Genomic DNA, 21,717 nt, shown 5'->3' on the forward strand with positions numbered 1-21,717 from the left:
GGGTTTTGTCAGTTAGCCTTTGCATTTTGAGTGTCGCCCAGGGGATCGCATGGATAGCAAGTCCGGCTTAAGTGATGCCCTAGTCCTGAAATGTGGCTAAGTCTGGAATGTCCTGAAATTTGGCTAAGTCTGAAGTCCTGACCCTGAAATTTGGCTAAGTCTGGAATGCCCTGATCCTGAATTTGACTAAGTCTGGAAACTGAAAAACCTCAAAAAACTAGATTTTGCAATATAACTCCTGGAGGTCTGAAACCACTCTCAAACATCCTGAAAGTATATATGGAATATAACTTAATGTATAAGAAAGAAGAAACATAGAAGGAAATGTCACTTATACTTAAATGTTATATTCCATAAAAATTATCCTGATAGAGAGTGCGAAAAGTCAAATTTCGCTCGTGTCCTTCTCCAAGGGTCCAGAGCGAAAAGCGCTCCTGTCCCTCTCCAAGGGACCAAGGCGAATCGCTCGTGTCCCTCACCAAGGGACCAGAGCGAAAATGCTTAGTTGAGCCATTCCTGACCTTGTTTGGATGAATCGAGACATCAAAGGCATGGTGAAGGACGAAATGAGCATGATAGAGCATCCAGACTTGATCAAAAACAACGAAATGATGAAGTTTTTGCCTAGAGGGTCAAATTCGCTCCTGTCCCTCACTGAAGGACCAGAGCGAAATTCTTCATAAGGTACGATCTGGGCAAAGATCAAGCAAGTTTTATGTTTGAAGGCAAGAAAGGAGATGAATTGAACCCATTGAAGACAAATTGAAGATTATCAAACGTCAACAAGGGACCCAAATGCCCAAGTTCGCTCCTGTCCCTCTCCAAGGGACCAGAGCGATTTTTGTCTTAGACAAATTTCTTGCCAAGTTACAATGAATTCCAAGGCATGGATGAATGAAAGGGGACATTACGAGACCGTTGAAGATAAATTTGGAAGCTGACGAAGTGTGATGGAGACTACAAATACAAATTCGCTCCTGTCCCTCTCCAAGGGACCAGAGCGAAATTCCTATAAAGGCCAGGATTTTGAAAGTTTATCAAGTGTTAAGTGATTAAGGAGAATCAAGGGACTTCATTTTACGCATCGAAAGCAATGGCAAGTTGAAGAACGCAAGAACAAGCTCAAAACCTTGAAGTTCGCTCCTGTCCCTCTCCAAGGGACCAGAGCGATGTTTATCATATTGGCCAAATCTCTCAAAAATCATGTGAAGTTAAGGTTTTGCAAAGTGGTAAAAGGTCCGAGGCATGATTAGAAGATGATATACAAAGGCTTCAAACGTTAAACGATCACCAATTTGTATAAAGAGCCTATATCGCTCCTGTCCTTTGGACAAGGACCAAAGCGATTTTCATTAAAATACCCATGTTCCTTCAAAATCATGACAAGGCAAGGGTAGGCGAAGTTAAGGACGTCCTTTGGAAGACAATGAACGAAGAACGAAGATCAAATGTTTGCAAATTTGAGCCAGGACACTAGGATCGCTCCTGTCCCTCAGCAAGGGACCAGGGCGATATTTGCCAAAACACATGATATCCTTTAAAGATCACGTTGAAATAAGGTTGCACAAGGTTTTAAACATCATTTGGAAGGTGATACAAAGGGAGATAGACGTTAAATATTACCAGTTTGAGCTTAAAATGGAGAAAAGACAAGGATCGCTCCTGTCCCTCTCCAAGGGACAAGGGCGATGATCCTTTAAACATCAAAATGCCTTGTGAAAATCAAGTGGAACAAGCATGGAATGAACAAGCAAGGTTATTATTCACCATACGAGGAAAAGTTGATATCCAAATGGAGAATTTCAAGTGAAAACATTAGGATCGCTCCTGTCCCTCTCCAAGGGACCAGGGCGATATCACATCTTAAAGACATTCCTTCGCACAAACAAGTCAATCAAACTTGAAGGACCCAGCTAAAATGCCGATTTGAACGTAAGGATCAAGATTTTGGACGTCAAAAATGCAAGGATCAAGACCAAATTGATGGATCGCTCATGTCCCTCAGTCAGGGACTAGGGCGATGAGGTACGTATTATTTCATTTTCAAAAATTTGGCGCTCGAACACATTTCTTTAAATTTATTTTAAATGCTAAAATCGATGGATTGCAAATTTAATTAAAAATGGCATTTAAAATTTGCGCTTGATATTTATTAATTATTTTTGCCTTTATAAAAATCGAAATTTATTAATTTAAATAATAAAGGCATTTAATAATTAATTATTAATTAATAAAAAAATCAAATGGGGCGCTTGATTTAAAATTTGTTTCATTTTACAAGGGTCGGCCTTTTAAGTTTATTTTAAATTTGTCTTATTTACCAAAGTCGGCCTAAGATCAATATGAAGGTATGCGCCTATAAAGGGAAGGTGGTTTATTCATTTCAAATCATCATTTAACATCCTTCATTAGCATGCGATTTAGAGAATACAAAGGAGGTGCGAAATTGTCATTCAAGAGGAGGGCGCAGACATCATCAAAGGAGTGCGAGCTTAGTCTCAAGTTAGGCGAACTTGCCAAGGACATTGAAGAACACATCAAAGATATCCCCAAGGGTGGCGAATTAATAAAGAGGACGTTCATTATCCTTCAGGATCAAGTCAAAGGCTTCAAGTTTTAATTTTGCCTAGGCAAATTCCTTGTTTTGCATTTTAGAGTTAGGCTCTCAAGAGAGGTATGGCGATATGAATTTATTGTTTTGATTTTGAACGTTGATCGTCATAGCTTAAATTTTGAATTTTGAAATTTTGAATTTCAATAAGCTCAGTCGTTTTTAGGAAATGATTAATAAAGGACTTATCATTAAGTTTCCTAAAATTTGCTCTCTAATTTATGTTATGTATTGCAAAATCATGGTACTAATTTTGAAATGCTGTGTAGGCATCAAATGGAGGTCTCTTCAAGGAAAATCAAGCCGGATCCAGGACGGTCTTCGCTAGGACGGTCTTCGCCAAGACGATCAAGTAAGGACAAGGGCGACCTTTTTCAATCCAGCGTTCCAAGGCGAGGTACATCATCTTCCTGCACATCAAGGACACAAGGAGTTAGAACAAGGGCTCGTTGAAGAAGCAAATAATTCCAGATGAATTAATTAAAGATAGCCTCTCAACGACATCAAATTGAATATCTAGCAAGCTACAAGTGTCAGATGAGGTGGCATCCCAGTCATCACTCCTCCAGTCAGTGTGGTCCACCTCAGCATGCCCAGATTCAATGTACTTAACTCATGGAAGGTGGCACAAACTCCGATGTACCTACCCCGGCTATCCATTGGTCGATTTTTTTTCTAGAGGGGACATGTGTCCAAGCAATACAATTTTATCATTGGTCAAGCATTAAATGTTATGTAATGGTTGTAACAAACCCTAATTAGGGTTTTCATTGTAAAATCTTGGCCATTGATCTTGAATTGATTTAAGCCATCAAATTGTATTGTGGGCACTATATAAGCCCAAGCATTTTCATTTTGTAAAGGCTAATGAGCAATTGTTAGAGATAGTAGGTAAATAGTTAGAATAGTTAGAGAATAGTTGGAAGCAATTAGAGTAGAATAGGAGGACAAGGCAAGAAATTGTTGCCATTGATTGTAAACAAACTCCATTTTCATTGAAGTAATGGTGAAATATGTCGTTTTCTTGCAATTTGCATGGTTTCTTGTTGAGTCTTCAATCTTAGATGGTAGATGATTAGATGAATGGAGGAAATGTGATTGATTGATGGTGGAATTCGTATATCCATACTACTAGCAGTTTGTTGATTGCAGACTTGCCTTGTGTAGTCAACTGGAATCGTTCAGCTTAAGCTCAATTTCAATTTGTTGCCTCTTCATTGATATGCATCAACTTGGATGGTATCTATGCCTGCGGTGATGATTTGAACATCATAAAGCTTCCCTTAGAAGATCGCACTAGTCTTGTGTAGATGTTCCATTGATGTCAAAACAAGATCTAGTTAGAGTTTCATCAAAAATCAAGTCATTGCTCCTACATTCTTAGTATTAGGATTAGATCCTCTCTTCGCCCTTATCCTTTTTTCATTTTTTTCAAATCTAAGTCAGTAAGAGCCTGTGTCCAGCAAAGCAGATCGGAAGTTCAATCATCACATGTAAGTCCCCTTGTGATCCCAGCAAATCACATCATACCACTGGAGCTTGTCCACACGTAGAGACCCTACATCAAAGAACCTTGGAGTCTACCTAACTGATCCTTTACGCGAATCTTCAGCAGTTAGAGACTATTTTCTCAAGAGAGGATAAGATGCCTTTAGGTATTTTATTCTGTGTATGATGGTGTACAAAATACACGTCAACAGGCTCTTAAGCCAAATCGTTTATGTTAATTTTTTTCACAAGCTAGAGAAAATAAAATTAAACCTCAAAGCAAGATAAGATGAAACTCAAGTTGTACATTGTTGAAGGTATAGCTGTGATAGAGATCCAAGATGCAATGTCTCTTATTTATCTTGTGGATGTCCATGAAATATTTTTGTGGCTGTCGGTGACTCTTCATGTCTATGTGGCTGATGGAGTAGTTGTGACTCGTGGCTGTCGGTGACTCTTCATGTCCATATGGCTGTCGGTGAAGATGTGGCTGTTGGTGTCTTTTCCTCTTCCTTCGTGGTGTCTCTTCACTTGCAATTCCGATTCTTTATATTCATTGCTCTTCCATTTTCCGTTGCTCTTCTTCTTCGGCAGATGGATAGTTATATATTGCTAGCTTCTCTCATTTGTCTTGTAGCAAGTTGAGAACATTGTGTATGTAGTCTGTCAGTTCATTAATATTATATGTTTTTCCCTGTTCAGTGATTTCAGACTTATGAAGGTTTATAGAACGTATACAAGATGTGTCTTTTTGACTTCATTGTCATGATTGATTTGTAGACAATCAATCTTATCTTATTGTGATTGATAGTATTCTGAAACTATCAACAGTTGTATTCATTTTCAGAGATATAATAAAGATCATATTTGTGTGGGTAGGGTTTTTCACCCTCAGGTGGAGGGTTTTCCCAGGATAAGTCTTTTCTGTCCTTGTTATTCTTAAATTTTGTGATTTCTTTTATATATTCTGGTTCAAATTTAACATACATTTCCTAGAAAACCATCCACTCTTTATAGAATAACACTAACATTGTTACAAGGAATCCACCAAAATATTAATCCAGTGATAATAAGTTTGCTAGGTGGCATATAAGGGAGTGTAAATGTTTTTCACCATGTTACCATGTATGCTCAGCTAGACCCATGTACCTAGACTGAATGGGTTTGGGACCAAGTCAAGGTCCTAGTATCTAGGAGTTTTGCCAAGGGTATGTCTCCTAGTATCTAGGAGTTTTGTCAAGGGCATATCCCAAGCACCTTGAGCACACTATACAAATACCCAAGTGAACCGATATGGCAAGTGGCTCTATTCCACTTTTTATAATAAAAATAAAAAATAAATTCAAAAAATTTTAAATTAAAAAAAAAAACATTTTTTCCAAAACCCTAAATGCAACCTAAAGATATAAAAATTGACCAAACATTTCCAACTTACCTATCACTCCAAACTTCCAAAATTTTATGGTTTTCATCCCTCAAAGCTGCTTCTGTTTTTTATTGTTGAAGAATTGCAAAGTTGTCTTTGATAAGTGCTAAAGAGATATTTTATCTTGCATAAAGAAATTGGAAAGTAGCCCCTAAATGTCCAAACACAAATGCTTCTATTGCACAACTTGGCATAGTTTCTTTACAGGATGAAGCAGCTTCTACACATGATTCAGATAGTCAAAGTGGCAATGCATTGATTCTCACAATAGAGAGTAAGATGAAGACAATTGATCATTATTGTGTATTGAATTGACATTTGACACTGAATTTGTTAGTGTTTTAATTCACACCTTTCAATGCAACACAAAAAGGAATTGGTGTCCTCTCTACAAACAAAAGTTAACATAATTTTCACAATATGTACTTGCTTGTTTGCAATCTTAAAAGTAAAACTCTTAAGTGATTCATGATCATGCTAAATAAAATTGTCTTTTTGGATTCAGTTAAGAGCAAAAAGCTGAGATGCTCTTTAACTCAGGGTGAATGGCTTCTATAATTTTTGACGGAAAATAAATTATAAGACTACATGCTTGCAACATTCAACAAAAAGTGAAGACTAAAAAATACAAGTACACAAGTATTCGAGAGGCTCAAACATATACAACAGACTTTATAAGCTAAAAATGACAATTGCACTCAAAGCTACAAGAGACCAACCTAACACCTATAGCAATATAAAGCTTTCAATAATTGTTAGGTTTCAACTCATTAGAGTACAATAAAACATAAACCAAAACACTTAAATAGTAATTTTGCACAAAAATATGTATATAAAATGAATAACAAATTCTAGAATAACAATCTTGAATATTTGGTGAAGAGCAATTTCAACAATAAGTAGGTGTGGGAATTATTATTAGAAATATGTGCAAAATAGCATTTATTTATAATGTTTATAAAGCTATTGAATCAAAATAAATACTTCTCTACCTACTAACTACTTGCATGCAATGCAGGTTTTATCATCAAATCTTATCCACTAAAACTAAATCGAGAACCATGCGACTGCTAATTAGATTGATGGTGCAAATTATTACAAATTCCTACTTAGAACTCACAACTCTTGCATTACAAGAGATCTAAAGATAGATGATCTATAATACCTGACTCTTCACTAAAAATAGAAAACATTAAAATTAGAGGAGAGAATAAAATAGCAGAACGCAAAATATGTTTTTTCCATGAAAATAGTGAGGGCTAAAACTAGACTTTTGGATAGATAGCTGTAACTAATTTTAATGAAGCTCTTTTCTGTGTTGATCATGGTAGAATTCTCTAAAACTCTAAACCTCTGACAATCCACTTGATGGTTTGAATATCAACAATCTTTTCTTTGTTTTCCCTACATAAAACCTAACTCATATCTGCAATTCCGAAAACTCCTCACCATGAAAATTGCGCTGTTTTCAACCCAATACAAAATATGCACATTTGTAACAGGAAAATGCACCTCAGCATAAAAATCGCAATTCTGATTTCTCTATTACAAAGGCGCATGCTTACAGGCTAGGTAACATAAATTTTATCCTACACCTTACCTTGTAAGGTGCATACTCTGATCTCAACATAGACAAATTTCAATTTTATTTCTTTTTGATAGGGCACTTCCCAGTAGCCCAAGTGTGCACCTATAGCTTGACGTCATTCTATCATCATGCTCAGACATGCATTTGTTTTCACATGCAAACTTCAAAACATCCTTTAGGTGCATCTTTCTAGCACTTCCTAACAAAATACATTTCACTTGGTTCTTCCCCTAGCAACGTGTGTGTTTGCAAGCCAGGTGCACACCTACAAACAATACTTCATGCTTCACCTGGAATTTCTCTTTAGTGAGTGTGCACCTAAACACTTGTAAACAATGCTTCATGTTTCTCTTTATGAGGCACTCCCCTAACAATTACACGTGCACTTTTAACTACAACTTAGCCTTTAGGTTTGCCCCTTATGATCAAGTGAACCCCTGATAGTGTGGTAGTCTAAAGTTAAACCTTGTTTTCAAAACAATTTTCTCTTTAACAGACATGCCCCTAAGACTTACACGTGCACTTTTCCCTACAACTTATGGTTTGAACATGCACTATGTTCAAATTTGCCCCTTATCACTAGGTGCACTCATTCTTTTGAGTTTTGAATAATTCCTATTCTCAAGTGTGAACTTCACTTGATCTTGTTGTAAGTTGCTTCACGTAGGTTATACATTGTTGGGAGGTTGTTCCTACATAATAGACTTCATTGTTTCATTTTTTGGCTCATATAATAAGTTGTCCTACAATGTAATTTTAATTGACTCAAAAATGTAATAATAACAACATCCACAAACTGTATTACACATAAAACATGAATAGGGATTTAGGGAACATTTCACTTGAAATTGAAGAAAAAATGGAGGATGAATAACCTGCTATGATACCAATATTAAGCTCAGGAATGTAAATGCGAAAATGAACAGGGATTGGAAAAGAAGCAAGGTATTCAAAGAAATGCTTACCATTCATCCATTGATAAAAATGCAATACAATGTACATAACTATCAATATGAAAATGATTCTCCAATTCTTCTTCTAGATGACCGTTCAGCTTCTAGTCTATATAGAAAATACAAAATATAAAATATTCTACTATTAGGCCTAGGATTATGTAAAATACTGTTACACATTTAATCTGGAAATATATCAAGAACTATTTTCCAATTCAGAGCAATTTTACAATCAGATGAGGCTACCAACCATGGATCCATATAGAAACTGGCAAAAGTGACAAGCAAATAAGAAATGTAGAGCTAATAAAACGCAAGATATAGCCTGAAAGAATTACCTTTAAAAACAGTTGATGAAACAAATAAAAAATTTAAATTGCAAAGTCCTTACTTATACTTTTGAACGCTAAATTATATTCAATTCTTCATCTCTATGTTTCTTTAATGCAAATGTTTAACAGTCAAAAATTTTACACTTATTTACAAGTGAACCTATAAATACATATTTTGTTTGTTTCACATTTGATCCAGTCAGAAATTTACTCTGCAAGTTGTCCGTTCTGGAGGCTTCCTGATTTGTTCTTGAATATAATCATCTTGCAAGTCGTACAGCTGAAGAGAAGAGAACTTTTTATGGGGAACAACTCTGAAGGCACATATATCTTTCCATAAAACCTTCTCACTATCATACAGAACAAGTTTGAACCATCAGTTACGCTCTTAATAAAACATGAGGTGAAATTTGACTTTATATACTGTCTTATTTGTTGAAAGAGACTTAAGAAAAGAAAACTGGTGTTTATTTAAAGATTAAATTAATGCACCCATTTGCCGTTATTCTAGAAACTACAAGAAATTCAAAATGTTAGTTAAAGAAATGCACAAAAACACTGTAGAGTCAATAAGTAAAAAGTCCAATGAAGCTTACCCTTCTTTTGAATTTGCATTTATAGAGTCCCTTAAGGGCTTTGGGATACGAAAATCAACCCTCTGATATCTGCTCAACCAATCGCACAAATCAGTCATATCAAACTAGCAGAAAAATGAAGTTCAAACAAAAGCTATTGAGTATAGAACACTGTATTAACTATAAACCTTTTAAACTTGATCTTTTTTCAAATACCCTAAACATGTTATGCACATTCAACATAAAAACTATAGATAATAATGAACAAACATTATTTGCGAAACTGAGAAGCAACAAAAAGGTTGTAGCTCGATTGGTTGTGCACGATGGGTGAGAATGATGATATGCTTATTGATTATGACATCCACCAAGGTTCAAATCCAAGAGTTGTTATTGGTCCAGAATTTGTTGTTATATGGAGCCCAATCAGACCCGGAGATTAAATTTTTCCCCACTTTTATCAGCGTAGTTTCCCCCCAAATTATTCAATGGGGGTTTGGGGGCAGCGCCCCTTGCAAGGTCCAGGGGCAGCTGACATATTCTAACCCTATATTTTGTAAACTATAAATTATTAACAAATTTTGGCTTTTTTTAACCTTGCTGAGCGGCAGAGTCCAGGGCTCTTGACTCAGCGAGTCTGCCAAGTCTGCCAAGACCCGGCCAGACTCAGCTGAGTCTGAGTCCAGGGTCGCCTGGCCTCGGCAGAGGCGACTCGCCTCGGGACTCGCCGAGTCTTGCCAAGACTCGCAGAGTCTTGTAACTATGGACTTTAAATGTTTCCTTACTTTTCATGTTATAATCTGCTTAAGAAAGGGCAGAGATGTGAATATCTATTTAATTCAGGTGTTCCCATTAAAAAAAAGCCTGAAAAGCATACCCATTACACTTGCTACTATTACAATTTGATTATCCATAGAAGAAAAAGCCTTGTTCAGAATTTTCACTTCTTCCATTAGACTTTGTAACCACAAGTATCCACTAAAACAGACTTTGGAAATGTAACATATAATTAGTATTCTATAAATTCAGTATGTATACACTACTACATCTTTTCCACCAATAATCAATTATTCCACATGCTCAATGAATGTCATGATCTACTAATTTTTCCTTCAAACAAAAATATTACGTGTACTTTTAAAAGAATCATCTTTATACAAGACATATAACTGCATTCTTCTTACCCAAAAGAATGAATAGAAAATCCCACAAGGCAAGTAGGATCTCACTCTAAAACGTGTATATCTATATCCCATCCAATTCTTACTAAAAAGAAATAGAATATCATGCACTTTATTTCCTGATGTGCAACCTATGCATTAGGATGACAATAAATACACCTCATACTAACAATCACGCAATTTCCTATATTTTCAATACATTTAGAGTTGACCCATTAAAAATGAAATGATATATAAAATATAATTTAATTTAAAATTTCCATTCATAGCTATCATATTCCAAAAAACCTAGAATAAGCATTGTGTGCAATGAGAGTTTCTTTAGCATCTCCAAAAGACAACACACAAAAAAACGACGAAACATATATATGAACTCAACTAAGCAATACAATGTAACAAAAGACACCCCTAAAACGGGTAAACCATAGAAGGAACAAAGCAAAGAAACAGAAATTCCCAAAAACGATGAATTAATTGCAACAACCGCAAAATGCCACTACTTACAATTTTCTTTTAACGAAATTGCATCTTCTTTAAAAATTGTAATCAAGCTTTATTGACCGACTTCTTCCTATCTACACACATTAAAATCGCCTTTAAATTGTGCATTGTCATTTTCAACATTTTTTGATACATTTTAATTGCAATCAAGGTTTCCAATATTGTTCTATGCAACAAACTTGGCATCAACAAAACACAAAGACGAGATTTCCCATTTCCTTTTCTTGGCTCTACAATAAGCAGATTATGGACTTGGAGATACTGTGGGATCCAACACATTCCCCATCCCTACACCCCAACTTACCATAATAAAAATGGAATCGATGTGGGACTTTCTCTTATTAGCCAAGGAGAGAAATGGAAATATTCCTTAGCCTAACCAAATATTACGCACTAAATTGTCATGAATTAAAAATTTATATGAATTTTTTAATTCCAATTTTTTATAGATTTTGAAAATTGTAAATGTTTATATTTTTACATATATTTGCAAACTATAAAATATGTTAATATACATATATATAATTGGGTAAGCGCCATTGTAGGGAGTGGCTCCCTTTGTTAAAAATCTTGAAAATGAAGATTACATTGCAAAAATGGTTCAAATATGAACCCAGTGTGGGTGTTGCCCATCCACCACAGTAGAAGACCTCAAACGATTATGGACCCAAACCATGAAAACACAATTCACATTCTAATAGAATACAAAGCCCCCGCCACAACCAGCAAGGAGCACACAAATTCTACTATGGTCCTGCCATTAGTAGTAGACCTTTTGATTTTGTCCACTATTAACCTTAAGAATCTCTACCATGCTTCTTTTGATCTTCTTTGTAACTTTTGTTGCTAGCTTCTCTACTCTGTCAAAGATCCTTCGATTTCTTCCGAGCCACAAATTCCATACCAATAATGACAAGGAGATAATCCAAACGCTACCCCACTAGTCACCCTTTTTATGTCTTGGCCAGCCTAAGAGAAAGGAGACCAAAGAGGCATTGCAAGAGCCCTGCCATCCCAGAATCCTTTTTAGCCAATTCCAATAGTCTTGTGCAAAGGCGCATTCAAACAATAAATGGTTGCAACTCTCTCTTCCTTCTTCCACATCACACACCAACTGGAACCTTCTATTCCAATTTTTTGCAACCTCTAATCTGTTAGGATGCAACCATGTAGTACCATCCACAAGAATGCCACTGCCTTTGGCAATATTGTGCTATGCCAACACAAATCGTACCTCCAATCCAGATCATTCACATGTTTCATCATCAACTAGTAACAAATATTAGCTGAGTAAGTTCCAAAATTTGCGCCACACCACATAACTATGTCCTCTAAGTCGAAAGGAAAAGCCTCATTTGCTCTAAATCATCTAAAAAGTTCTCCTATGACGCTAGTCATTGAATTTTCAGAGCATGCAATGATGATAACAACTGGCTGTATGGATTTGAGTGCACATAATGATCTCTATAGCACTTGGGAATTGGATGTTGACAAGAATCTGCTAGTCCATCAAAGCAAAGGCATTTGGGAAGTGAGTATAAATCAGATTTTCAAACTTGTTGCTGCTGAAAATTGTGAAGAGATGTGTGTGATTACATTTGGAGATATGTTGAAAACTACACTGGGCATTCTTTCCACTCGTCGTTAGACCCGTAAAGAAGATCTAATAAGCAAATACCTAGAGTTCCCCATTTCATGCTGAGTATGCTTAATGACATAAGAGATTAAGGTACATACATGGGTGACAGGCTTGCACATGATAGCAGAGTTTCAGTTTATGATTATATTAGAGTGGCGCAACGTCAGCATGGTGGTTCCTTTTTTAGGCTGATTTGGAACCCTAGGATAACTTGGGTTTGCAGTTCAACAGTTGAGGATGAAGAAGCCAATGTTAGCTTACTGTGGTTTACTCCCATGGTGTTCCAGTTTAGTTTTTTTGGAGAGCAGTTTCCTAAGGAGTTGACAGAGATGGTGCAGTATTTGATTGCTCTACTTACTAGTTGTTATCAAGGGGTCTCTTGTGTTGGCATCCAACAAGGCAGTACTTATAGTGGTTGGTACTTTAGATCTCCTAGGTTGACTTGGGACCCTGGGATCATACTCGGTTTCAATTTGATTCAACATAGTGATCTTGGGGCTGCATTGGAATTGCTTGAGGACAAGCAATTTTGGGAAGGGCGGACTATAATGTCCCTTTTCTAGCACATATTGTATGACGTTGTTGTTAGCCTATTTCTTCATAGTCTCGTAGGCTAACTTGGACATTTAAGGGATCTTGAGGATATTTGGCCTAGATAGTTTCAGTTGCAAGCGATACTGAAGTGTTTTGGTGTGTTTTTGAGATACTTACTATATATAGTAAGTCAGCTGGACCAAGGTTGGATCAACAAAAAACTCATGAATAATATCCCATTGATGATAGTGTTGATTTTGACAAGAGATTTAATGATTATTAATTTATTTAACAATAAAGTTAAGTTATAAAGTTAAATTAAATAATTAATTTTATTAATGTGGGAACAAAAAGGAAAAAGTTATTTTAAAATTAAAAGTTCCCTTTCACTAAAGTACTGGGAGACTTGAATATTAAAAAAAAAGTATATCTATTTATCCTACATTGGTTGGAAAGTGTGTGAGCTCTCCCAAGAAAGTTATAAAAGACTCTTAAGAGTTCATTTTCAGCATGCTTGGTTATGCTTGGTTTATTATTTTCTCTTGGAGAATTTGGGAGCTTTGGCTTTCAACAAGTTTGAGGACGGAAACCCTCGAGCTTGGACGCAGTGGACAGAAACCCATCGTCAGTTGGAGATATCATTTAGGTATCTCACTTGTGTTTCACATTTTTGGAAATGTAGGTATCTATTTCTACTATTCATTTTGCTAGGGTTTGAATATTGTGAAGGAGTTTGGACGCCAAACTCGTTGAGCTGAATGTTGGACATTGTTGGGTGCTACAGTGCATGAACAGTGTCGTGAACAGTGTTTCTACAGTGACATCAGTTTTTTGTCCATAAAATTTTGATGATCTACTTTGCATTTCATTGACACATCTTGCATCTAGGGTTTCAGTGCCCTATTCCTAGGCTTGGTGTAATGTTCCCACCTTGTAATATAATTTAATAATAAATAATAATAATATTAAAATACAAAGAGTAAAAATTAAAATTAAATTAAAACATAAAAGAATATAATTAAAATTTAATTAAATTAATGAAATGTCAAAAGACATGGAATGAAAAGTTGTGACTCCCTCAAACATGGGATATAAAAGAGAGAAGAGAACCTCATTTGAGGGGGGGATGATTTGGGAATCAAAAGTGCAGATCTGACTTAAATAATAAGTTCAGATCTGATCATGAAACGTTGTGTCCCTTTCAAAGGGCAGATATAATGAAGAGTTGCTCTTTCAAAGGGTGCTAATGGTGGAAAGGGTGTGTCTCTTGCTAAAGAGCATACGGGATGAAGAGGTCTGACCTCTCCCTCACATTAAGAGATATAAAGGAAAGGAATCAAAGCATCCAGTGAACATCATTATTGATTAGATCAGATCAGATCAGAACTGTTATTAAGTTACAGGCAGTAACATCCTTGTTCTTGGTGGTATACATGGGGATGTGCTTAATAAGTATGCTTAATATATGAATCCTGATAATGCTTTTATGCAGAATTTAATAGTAATATTAATATAGACTGCAATATTTATTACTGCCAAAATTTATTTCATATACATTAGAAGTTAGTGTACTCCCAGCGAGATATTGACATATTTACAGTCCCAAGCTCTTAACCAGTTCTGATTCTTTTTCCCGACGAGTGGTGTGAGCTGTTAGAGAGAGGTGGAGTAAAACCATCTCACGATAGATGAGCCCCAAGGGTGAAAGAACTCATGATCCTGAAATCTGGGCTGCAAGCCCCAAGCGTGAATGGACTGAGATTCCAGTAATCTGGGCTGCATTAGGGGAGATGGTATTGTCGTGCCCTAGACAAACAAATTTCCCATCCAGGATTATAAATTAGAAGGGGATTAAGATTAGGCCTGAATAAGGACAATGCCTAACTATACCATGAGCAACCCTAATCATTAATTCATAATTACCATAACATAGTAGCTAGTAATGTATGTTTCCCTTTGAGAATTGACAGCCTATAGATAGGGAACATTACACTTCGACACATATCTTTGGAGGAGTTTGGGATTGTTTTTAGCTGTCATAATCTTCAGACAAAGGGCAGAAAATATGACCTACATAAGGAGTTTCAGACATTATCTTCAGCCATTCATGTCATCAAATTGTGCCTAAAGGACATATTGAACTTTGGGTATGTTGATGATATCTTGTAATGCATTTGCATGTTGTTGATACATTTCTATAGGTTTTATATGTCTGAAAATTACTGTAACAGACCTGATAAGCATTGTACTCAGATCTGATATGATGATAATAAAGTGAACTTGATAGTAATAAATTGTTGTTTTGGTTTATGCACTCTATGTTATCGATTTTGTATGTTCTTCTATGTGTGGCATTATAAACATACATCAAATACAATCAAAACTCAGAAATCAATCCTAAGAAGAAAACATGCCAAGTGTTTGACAAAATGTCAAACCACACAAACTGAAAAAATAAGTTCAGAAAGGACAAGGATTCTTACAAAAGGACTTTAAAGGATTTAACATCATGGTAACAAATGGCTTCACCATTCCTTGCACAAAGAATATACAACAGCTTGTCACTTTATGAAGTAGAGGTTGGGGTGTCTTATCAAACTACCTAACCTTACAGCCTAAACACGCTCCCAACAAACAAACTCAACAACATGCTTTATTCTTTCTATAAATTCATTACAACATCATCAAACTACTACACTAGGGGTTTCCAAAACCTTACAAAATAAACATTATCCTCTCTATAATTACAAAGTTGTCATTTTCTGCATGCCCTTCTTTTACAGCTACAACATGGATTCAAGCATTCACAATTGGGAAACTTTATGCACACAAAACCCTCAAGAATTTACCCACTTCAATTCTTTCCCACTAATTGCTCTCCAAATAGTTACAATACCTTTCTTTTATACTTTTGAGCTTCTCAAGAAAAATTGTTACAACATCTCATAGTTACTACAACTAAATCGTTGAAAATTTGGCATATCCAAATAGCTGTTGGAAGTCCACAAATGTCTACTGCAGATAGAAATCCCCTTGCGGGAGTCTAGTGTTCATCTAAACAAGAATATTGTAATTTGTTTATAAATCTAGTTCAATTGCAAATTCTCCCAATCCAATGAGATCTAGTTCAATTGAGGAATCTTGCAATTCGTATATTGCTAATATCATCAATACATCAACTTGCAGAGGTCTAGAATCCATCCAAACAAGATTTTAAACTTTATTAAGTAGTTATTCTCAGTTGATAAAACTCTATATTCCATACCTAGCAATTAATTCATCTTTGCCCTTTTTGTGGAAGTTTCATTACTTATTGAACTGGACCTTTTAAATGGTGCATTCATCCGGTTCACTTACATTTGTCTACAACCTGTACAATGCTGACATCATCATACATGATGATTACATCATCAATGGGCAAGTGACCCTCAATCTTGCTGATGTCATTTTTTGTAATGTCCCCTTTTTGGATTACTATGCATTTTGCCCTAAATTCAAAATTCCAATAAAGCAGAGAACATAATATAGTTAGATTTATAACCTTTACCCAAAAAATATGAAGCAAGATAGCTCTTGGTTGAAGTCTGCAATCATGTTAGACAATCATTGAAAGAACACAATACATAATAGCAATTAGTATTAAGGTTAGACAAGACATATTCACAAACATCTTAATCATATAATATCTATAATTTATTGTTTGGGTTCAACCATAACGGCCCAAATAAGGGGACATGATAGGTCCCCCAAAGCAGCTCTCCACCCTAGGCCCAAGAGCAAATATACCATCCCTCTTCGCCTCATGTGCCCTTCCACCATCCATCCTTCATGAGGTGTACCTAGTGAAGACACTTGTACTTGCTCTCCCTACTTGTGCCACCTGGTTTGTCCGTATATCATTGAGATCCCTTGTTGAGTTTGGTGGGAAGTCACAATAGGGTGTCTAGAGCATCCTTCCCCTCTAAGCCCAAGGGCGGGCCACACCTTGCACCCCCTTGGCCTCATGGGACTGTCACTCATCGACCATAAGGTGATGTACATAAAAGAGGACCTCATAACAGTTTCTTGCTCCTTGCACTCCTTTACTAACCTGTTCAATAAAATCATGATATCTCTCTCAATACTAAACAAAAAATAAACAGTCAAAATGATTTGTCAAACTTAAATAGAGGAGAACAAAACCCAGAAATCATTTGAATATATTCTGCATACCACTTTTGTATGAAAATGGAGGACATGAATATGATTTCAGAATGTTGATCTCCACGCTGGTGCATTTATCCATATTCAGAACTTGCAGCATAAAGATGCCAAAGGAATTACAATGCTATTAAGGATAAAGTTGGTGAGTTTAACAATCATGTCATTCTAGGCTTTCAATGTCTACATCTTGGTCCCATCCTTGCACTAGCCGATACCCAAGATTTGTTTCATCACTAATCTACATTTCCTGAGCATATTTGGTAGCACAACCTTATGCATCTTTGGTTGGTTCACATGCTGCAATAAAAAATAGAGCATAGAAGAATTCATGGTGCACTTATTTAAGATCCATTTCATCAAAGCAGCTATGATATGAAGCTAACTTTTCGTGTAAAAGAAATAGCATCTCTTTTCAAATGTGCAAGCTGTTTTCTACAGGTTCAATTGGACGTGCAAAACCATTAAGTGGACAAACATGCAAACTTTGGAAGTGCTGGTGATCAAGCTATGTCTGTTTTTTTAGAGAAGTTTTTATACTAGCTACTCAAGATTCAAATCAGATATAATTTTTGTTTGTAATGGATATGGTGCATTATGTTTTGGATCTTTTGGGTATACAATGTCTCAAGTAGACACTTCTTCATTGTGTTGTAATTTTCTTGGTATTGTTGTTGGGTCTGTTAGTTTTTGGTTTTATAAATTTAATTGCTTACATAGTGATAGTTCAAAAAAGTCAACGTGTTAAAAGTATTATAATCAACGTGCATTATCTGTGGAACCCGACATCTTTGACTTTATTTTGATTAAGGAGGGATCAGATATTGTTCATAATGAGATACTTTGTCAAAGTCTAAAAGTCAAGTTGTGTTATTTTGAATTAGGTCCATTTTCACAAGTACTTATGTTGGTATGTTTGTTGTTGCGCCAAAAGCTCAAGCTATCAACGCCCGCTACAAACGCCAAACTTACCCAGATCCATGGAAGGCAGCTAAGCCATGTCGCGAACCCCGAAGGAGGCGCTGACCACCAAGTCAACAATCTCCCCCTCAACACTGACTGAGGGTTCCGCACCGACGAAATGAAGGACACCTCCCGAGATACGAACCTGTGACCCAAGGCTCTGATACTAATTGTTGGTATGTGTGTGGTTGCGCCAAAAGCTCGAGCTATCAACACCCACTACAAATGCCAGACTTACCCAGATCCACGGGAGGCAGTTAAGCCATGTCACAAACCCCGAAGGAGGTGCTGACCACCAAGTCAACACTTAATTGTTGTGTCAAAATGTGACAGTGTCAAAAAAATTATAAAAAATAAAAAATTCCACAATTATAAGTGGATATACTATCGCTTGTATGTAACGTCCATCTTGTGAGCGGAAATTATAAAATTGAGCTTCAAAGTCAAATTTGCTAAGTAGCTAATCAACTGCAAGACAAAGGCACATGAGATTGGAGGACATTCAAGAACCTCTCCTCAATCACTAGCAACAAGGTTGCAAAATTATTTGTGAGAAAACAACTTGTGCCAAATTGACTAAAGTCAAGGGTAACTTCCACTGGCACTAGCAACTTCCTATGCTATTAAAGATCGAGTGTTGACAATCAACAATAATGGCTAAAATTGAGAACACAGAAAAACATTCCCTTGCTAAAGTTTGAAAGGAGAAAATGAACATCAATGATGTTGTAAACAGTTGTAAAGGAGACCAGTTGGCTCTAGAGATCCTTTGACTAGTAGACTTCGTGGAAGTATGGCCGATCAGTGATTAGTTCATTGGGAGTGAAAGCGAGATAAGTTCTTGTATGTAGCTGATCATGTGCAACAAGATCCAGATAGCAATATGCAGACCTAAAAGTCTGCTTAGCCATACCATTCTGTTTCTACTTCATGTGATGTACTTTCTCCCCATGTTTGCACTAATGAGGGATGCTAGGAGCTAGTGTCCACATCGGTTAATATTGTGAGAATGAATGAGCTAAAGTGAGTTGTACTAACAACTCATGTATTTATTCTGGGTGTTAGGAATATTAGAGTATTTGATAAATTTGTTAGACATGTATAGGATAATATAGAATTACATTGATGTACGATCGTGTGTTTGTTTGAGTTGTTAAAACAAGTCATATACTTAGAGGAGTTGTTCCCTATAATATAGACTCTAAAAAATCCTATAAATATGTAATTTGTATTGAATGAAAAGCAGAGAATATAAGCGTATTATTTTTGTGTATAGTTTTATGCAGCTTCTAATAACTCTGCCCTTTTTCTCATACTTTCACCCCTTGACCACCTATCCATAAAAGATAACAATAAACTCTCATATAGTTGTCCCTATATTCTTTTTTAAACAAATCAATGCTACAACTTTCAAAAAGCAACAATTGCAGCTTGGAGGCAAAAATGTTATTTTACTCACTTGTGTTTGTGAAATGAGCCAAAAGAGCTTAAGGAGTCCTAACTTTAGGACAAATTAGATATTTAGGAATTTTTGTCTTTTAAAAATGTTAAAAGATTGATTTTTTTCACTTTTTGTATCGTGACGCCCATGGGTCTAGCTAGGTTCACCCAAGTTCCACATTGGACACCCTAGGTTCCCTATGGATCATTCATCCTAGGTGAACACTAGGCTGTTCTAGCCCTGAACTTATAACGAAACTGGACCCGTACAAGAAAGCAGAAGGGTTCAGCTAAACTTGGAAACATAGATATATAACTGTGTATATGATCAAAGTAGGTTGTAATTCATTAGTTTTTTCTGTCTTTAGAGATGATTTAGATTGTAGTGTCTAAAAAAACCTTTAATTCATTAATAATTCTCCACATTTCATCATTTTAAAAAATTTACCAAGTCAGAGTTCAAGTCCAAAACCAACCTGCCAAGTATGTGCTGAGTCTGAATGTAGTAACTATGATAACATCCATCCTCATCACAGATCAACTCCTGATCACAGCACTATCCCGACAAACTAGAAATTGCTTTTTGTATGCCTTGATGAGGTTATTTTATTTATAGACTTTATGCTATTTATTTTATTTTATCACAATTGCAATTTATTTTGATTATATAAACTAGAACTTGCTTTTTGGATGCCTAGGTGAGGTTACTTTAATTCTATACTTTATGCTGTTTATTAATGTTATCATAATTGCCATTAATTTTGATTATGTCCTTTTTATGTTACTACTTTATATTATATCTCAAGGTTCAATATCTTTACAACAAATATTGCTACAGTTAGTAAAAGGAAACGATTCATCCATGACAGATGAGATGTTAAAGAACCACAATGGTTGCAGAAGATATTCCACTAAACCTGCCATGCTAAGTCACATGATACGGGGTCTACACAAGGTATTCTCTTCTCAATTTCTTCTTATTTCATATTCTAGTTGATTGGACATTCTTTCCGAACAATATTTCATTAATGAACATTCAAGGCTTTGTCAATTCTACTTTCTAATGATTTTTTAACAAGATTATTGTGTAGAATCAGCAAAAAGGAAAGAGAAATTGAGTCCATTACATGCGTGATTCTGGATCCTTTCTGGCATCATAACCATTCCTAATCCACAGAGTGCGATATGGACCACAACCAAAGTAGTATGCTGTTCTAAAAAGAAGCCTGCATGGAAAGAAAGAAATGTAATACCTATTGAAGTACGAGTCCAAACAGAAAGTAAAACCACAAAACAATATGAAAATATTTAAGGAAAATAAACATTAAATTGCATTACATGTAAAAAATTCATATGATTTCTTATTGAGTTCCCCTTCATACATCAAGTATTAAAGATGAGAAATACATAATGCAAGAGGCAAATGGAAGACCTTTTCAGATGATCATATGTAATCTTTAGGCCATCATCTGCCAAACGTTCCTGCAAGGTGCGTTTTGGCCAAATCGGTCGCTCGTCAAAGAGCTTAGACACAGCAGTTTGCAAAATCCAGTCATTTGAACCCTTCACTATTTTGTCCTCCCAGTTTATTTTTTGTGGAACTTGTGTGATTGTCAAATCAAACAACTTATTGAACTATAGCCTTGATTTATTTTGTTAGCATAAAAAGCTTGTGCTAATCTGGGATGCTTCACAGCTGAAAAATAAATAAACTTAAAATTTGAACAAAAAACTAATACTTTCTAGACCATCAAAATCAAGGTAATAAATGTCAACAATCATTTGGCTTTCACACATCTGCATCCTAGGTATTAACTTAAGCACAAATTCAACCACCTAAATAATTTTACTAAAAATGAAAGAGAGCAAAAAAAGGCAGTGGATAACAGTATCTTGGATATCTTCTATCTTGAAATCAAGCCCAAAGCATGGAGTTATATCCATCTGCAAGGAAAAGAGAAATGGCTAAGTTTCAAACAGATTTTGGGCCAAACAATTAGCAAAAGCTATTTCTGTTTGCATGCCAATAATAATTCATTCACTTACAAGATTCATGTATTCTACTATCAAAGGATAAGTGAAACATACTTTTCTTTAAAGAATATAAATAAACAATTAAATCTCAAATAAACCACAGCAGCAGCAATAAAAAACTTAAAGACAATAGTGCAAGAACTCCTCCAAATGTAAAACTCAAAATTAATAGCATTTAAATCTAGTTGTCTAACAGTAAGGACTACACACAAAAATTCATTCAATATACAATAATGGAGCTCTATATGGAAA

At 35.7% G+C, this 21,717-nt stretch overlaps 1 protein-coding gene across 3 annotated transcripts in view; it reads right to left on the reverse strand.

Annotated features, from left to right (window-relative positions):
* LOC131036397 (uncharacterized) overlaps positions 1-21,717 on the reverse strand; it is a 160,025-nt gene that overhangs the window by 52,802 nt on the left and 85,506 nt on the right. For all 3 annotated transcript variants that reach the window (XM_057968281.2, XM_057968280.2, XM_059221579.1), the window contains 5 exons: positions 21,332-21,375; positions 20,864-21,034; positions 20,559-20,657; positions 8,995-9,063; positions 8,610-8,748 (listed from right to left, as the gene is read on the reverse strand). In XM_057968281.2, coding sequence (XP_057824264.2) covers positions 8,610-8,748; positions 8,995-9,063; positions 20,559-20,657; positions 20,864-21,034; positions 21,332-21,375 — 522 coding nt within the window. The remainder of the gene's footprint in view (positions 1-8,609; positions 8,749-8,994; positions 9,064-20,558; positions 20,658-20,863; positions 21,035-21,331; positions 21,376-21,717) is intronic.

Source organism: Cryptomeria japonica, chromosome 5 (genome assembly GCF_030272615.1).
Source record: "Cryptomeria japonica chromosome 5, Sugi_1.0, whole genome shotgun sequence".
Lineage (NCBI taxonomy): Eukaryota > Viridiplantae > Streptophyta > Pinopsida > Cupressales > Cupressaceae > Cryptomeria > Cryptomeria japonica.